At 29.0% G+C, this 4,081-nt stretch overlaps 2 protein-coding genes across 2 annotated transcripts; both read right to left on the minus strand.

Moving 5' to 3' along the window:
• Positions 1-297: 297 nt before the first annotated feature.
• Positions 298-734, minus strand: LOC119672782. Its single transcript, XM_038083924.1, has one exon. It carries the CDS (start codon positions 690-692, stop codon positions 336-338), a length of 357 nt encoding a protein of 118 aa, XP_037939852.1. The 5' UTR covers positions 693-734; the 3' UTR covers positions 298-335.
• Positions 735-3,386: 2,652 nt separating this feature from the next.
• On the minus strand, positions 3,387-3,798 carry LOC119672792. The gene has a single exon (XM_038083935.1). The coding sequence runs from the start codon at positions 3,659-3,661 to the stop codon at positions 3,431-3,433; it is 231 nt and encodes a 76-aa protein (XP_037939863.1). The 5' UTR covers positions 3,662-3,798; the 3' UTR covers positions 3,387-3,430.
• Between the last annotated feature and the right edge of the window lie 283 nt (positions 3,799-4,081).

Below are 4,081 nucleotides of genomic sequence, written 5' to 3' on the forward strand. Positions count from 1 at the left end.
GGTAACTGGAATTAAAATTCTTAAGTTGTCATTTGTTATGTTTGTGTAATGCGTATGACAACTAGACTCACCCTATTCACATGTCAATTGATTATTTTTGTAATCCGTATTGATTCAATCTTGAAGGGTTTCCCTGCTTGAAATACACTATTAAAAACTATGTTAATAAGTCTTTAAAAATTAGGAAAACATGAAATATTTCGAAAAACACGTTTCACTGCTATTGGTTAAGAAATGCAAATGATTTTTAAGAATTCTTATTCTTACTGTCACTATTAGATGGGGCATTTTCTTTATTTTTGGAATTACCTTTTGTTTCTTTAGTTATTTTGCATTTAGTAAATGTGTACTGGCTTTTTGTTGGTGGGTTTGTAAACTGGTGGCATTTTTGAGTCCCAGAAAAATAAATGATATACTGAGAGAAAGAAACCCAAACCACATAGACCACAAAAATATATCACAACCACTAAGTAACGTTTGAAACGTTCCGAAAATGTTGGTTCGGCAAATAAAATTTCTTCAGCCGTATCCTTGCTTAGACGCATCGATCCACCACTGCCACTGCCACTGCCACTTCCAGCATTGGTTGAGAAGTGCTTTACTGCTACCTCTTCTGCGTCACTTACAAATCTTTGTTCATTGTTCACATTAGTTTCAATTATATTCACAATATCAGCGATATCCGCAGGCATTATCACAAGATTTTAAATTTTATTAAATTAAATTAAATTAAAAACACAAATATTTAGTCAATTGTTTTCCGGCGATATTTTATTTTGATTGAAATTAAATCAAAATCGCGTGAGGGAATGAAATTTGAAAGTCAACTTTGTGAATTTTGTACTTAGCCAATTGGACATTTTAATAGTTTAGAGCAGGATTTAGACGAAACGAATGGATTAATTGTCGCAATTGTCGCAACAGAATGCATTGTCAACTTTTATATGAGCCACTTTTGATTCTCGAATTCAATTAAATAAACAACGAAGAACTGTTGAAAGAAAGTATTGAAATCGAAAAATGTGCTTCCATGGCGTAATTTAATCCGTCAATAATAAAATAAAATTGACGAATAAATAAAAAGAAACAAAGTGCCGAACAGAAAATATAATAAATAGAAAAATAGGTCTGGAATGTGTAAAGATTTGACTTATTGAGACGTTAATAGCGTAACCATTATCCGCTAAACTCAAAATTTTAAAAAAATTTAAAATTATTTCGGCATACCATATGGAGCCCAGGGAAGAATAGGGAAAACATTCAAAATTTCACAAAATTTTTTTACAACACATGTTTTTCATTTTTTAGTGCAGTTAGCTGACACTTTTGGGATATTATTTTACCGGTTTTTATTGCTATTAGCAGCTACTAACTAGCAGTTCGCTACCATTTTGAGTATTCTTGCTTCTATATACATATATCTATATATATATGTATATACATCTATATACATATATATATGATAACAGCATTTTATATGTAGTGTTTGCTATTTTTGAAATTAATCTAAAAATTATTGTTGTCAATTTTGTTTTAAATTGTATCAAACTGAAATTAAAAAATATTTATAGGTTAGGATAGGTTAAACTGACGATCCTTAGGATTAACTTAGGCGTATTGGTCCATTGTGTTGCAATATTGAATCTTTAGTAAAACCAAATGCTCTTTTGATGGAAATCCTGGAGTTAACCAAGATCCTTAAAAAAACCAATCCCATTAAATTGTATTTATAAGTTAACTTTTAAATGAAAACATTTTCAATTTCTGACTTTATTACTTTAGTAAATCATACTATGAAATTTTTTGGATGCTATCCTCTTTAATAGAAAACAAAATAAATTATATTCTACATATTGATCAATTTTTTCAACAATGATATAACATGATTCTCGGCATATGAAGCGGTAAAATTTAAAACTTTTACTTAATTAACCAACAACAACTTATTATTTATTATTAAAAGTTTTAACGTGAAATCACCCAACAGTCGGTACTGCGGCCAGAAGTGTCCTATTCTATCAATTTCGCTATTGATTACACAAAGTAAGGACTTTGAGTAAGCTTTAAAGGTAAAGCTCCAGTCCAGAGCTAAATCTAGAGAAGAGCTCTTACAGTCACAAAAAATATGCATAGCAGTTTTCTCATATTCAAGGTATAATCTGCATTTCAAATTAGCAGACAATCATGATGATATTTATGAGATGATATTTCAGGGCATAATGACCTGTAATGAAACCCGTTATTAACCTTAAATTACATTTAGAGAATTTAAGAATGGTTTTGTATTGAGTACGGTTTTATCAGTGCTTTGCTTTGTCTAAGTCCTGGGAAGTCTTCTCAGTACTCCAGCCGGTTTAACCCACAAAAGGGTTGATGGCTTAAAAAGCAGTTTTACAACAACAACTTATTAGTGTTAATAATCATTTATGTCATCCATATAAAATGATAAACTAATTGCCACTAGATATCGTAACTGGTCTTAATGTGTGAACACAAATAAAAAATTATATATTTTATTTTTTTTTTACTTTGATTATTTTTTAATTCACCGTGAGTTTTTTTGTTGTTCTCATCATTTATCTATATAAACAATGAGAAAAGTGTTTAATATTCGTATTATAATATTACATTATTTTGTTAATATTATTCAACTTCTACAATCTTGTTAATTACCTTTGTTTGTATTAATTTATTAATATAAACAAACTAGATTTTAAGAACTAAAAATTTAAATTTTAATTCAGAGGCATTGGAATAATTATTGGAGGATATTGGAGGCATCCATAACAATAGAATATAAATTACAGCAATCATAGAGATTTCATCGGATAAAGGAAACAATATAAAATTTATATATGCTTTATGTACAGTTTTTAAGAACTTGGGGTAGAAATCACGTCATGACACAAGTGCTTAGTATGCATCGCTTAAATTTGATATCATTATTATTATTGCTTATATTAATTCCTTCAAAACAATTATTTAAATAATTGAAGAGGCATTTCTGATTTGGATTAAACGTGTAAGTTCCAATTACATTTGTTCAATATTCTGCTTTTATCTCAAAAAAGTTGTTTTATCTAAAGATAGATATAGGCTTGCATATATAAAAATTCGTAAACAAATTTTGAATACTCGTTTGTTTCCAAATCTTGTACATAATACGATAGTCAGATTATAAAGATAAGGATTTTGATTTATGAATTTATAGATAGTCTTTTAATAACCCTAAAGAAAAGAATTTTAAACATTTTTTGATAAAATATTAATTTTTATGCAATAGTGTTTATTTCATTTCATTTCACTGCGTATAGAAATTCATAAATGAATCTTATAAAAATCCAATTAAAAATATTAATATCTGGCAATTCTACATTTTCACTTACCATTACATAGAAATTATAGAATGAAAGATATATCAACACGTTCCTTAACCAATATGATGTGTATGCTTATATTCTGGTAATGGCGGCATACGCGAGTCCCAAATGAATAAGTAATACATAGCGAGTGTCATACCAAGACCACCCACACCACCCATGTAGATGAATAACGTTAGCAGACGAAACGTTTTTGACTCAAAGAAATCATCAGATTTTGGAACTTGAATCTCGTCATCTTTATTGTTTGCGGCAGCAGGTGTGGCAGGTGCAGATGACATAATTATTTAATAACTTTTACGTTATGTTGCCACTTCAAATTAACTAATTAATATCTATATAACTATTTGTGTAAGAAACTATTGCGGTTTAAATTATTTTTGTCCACTTAAGTAAATGTCTCAAATAGAACTGAAAGGGCTTGCAATGAAACTGCAATGAGGTGCGAACCTCATATTTGCGGTTAAAAGTTACTCGCATGGTTTGCTTCTTGCTACTTTCAGTTTTTATTTTCCCTTCCTTTAATTTCTTAATGCATGGGTTGTACGCCTAAAGAAAAATATTAGTTGCAATAATAAAACGAATCTACAATATCAATGGAGTTGTCTTAGTTGTACTATAACAATATTTAAGCAAACAGTTGTGGTATTCACATTTTTAACGAGTCATGAAAAGTTTTTTAGTTTTTTCACTTTTTGATT

The sequence above is a fragment of the Teleopsis dalmanni genome, chromosome 1, assembly GCF_002237135.1.
Source record: "Teleopsis dalmanni isolate 2A chromosome 1, ASM223713v2, whole genome shotgun sequence".
Classification (NCBI taxonomy): Eukaryota; Metazoa; Arthropoda; class Insecta; order Diptera; family Diopsidae; genus Teleopsis; species Teleopsis dalmanni.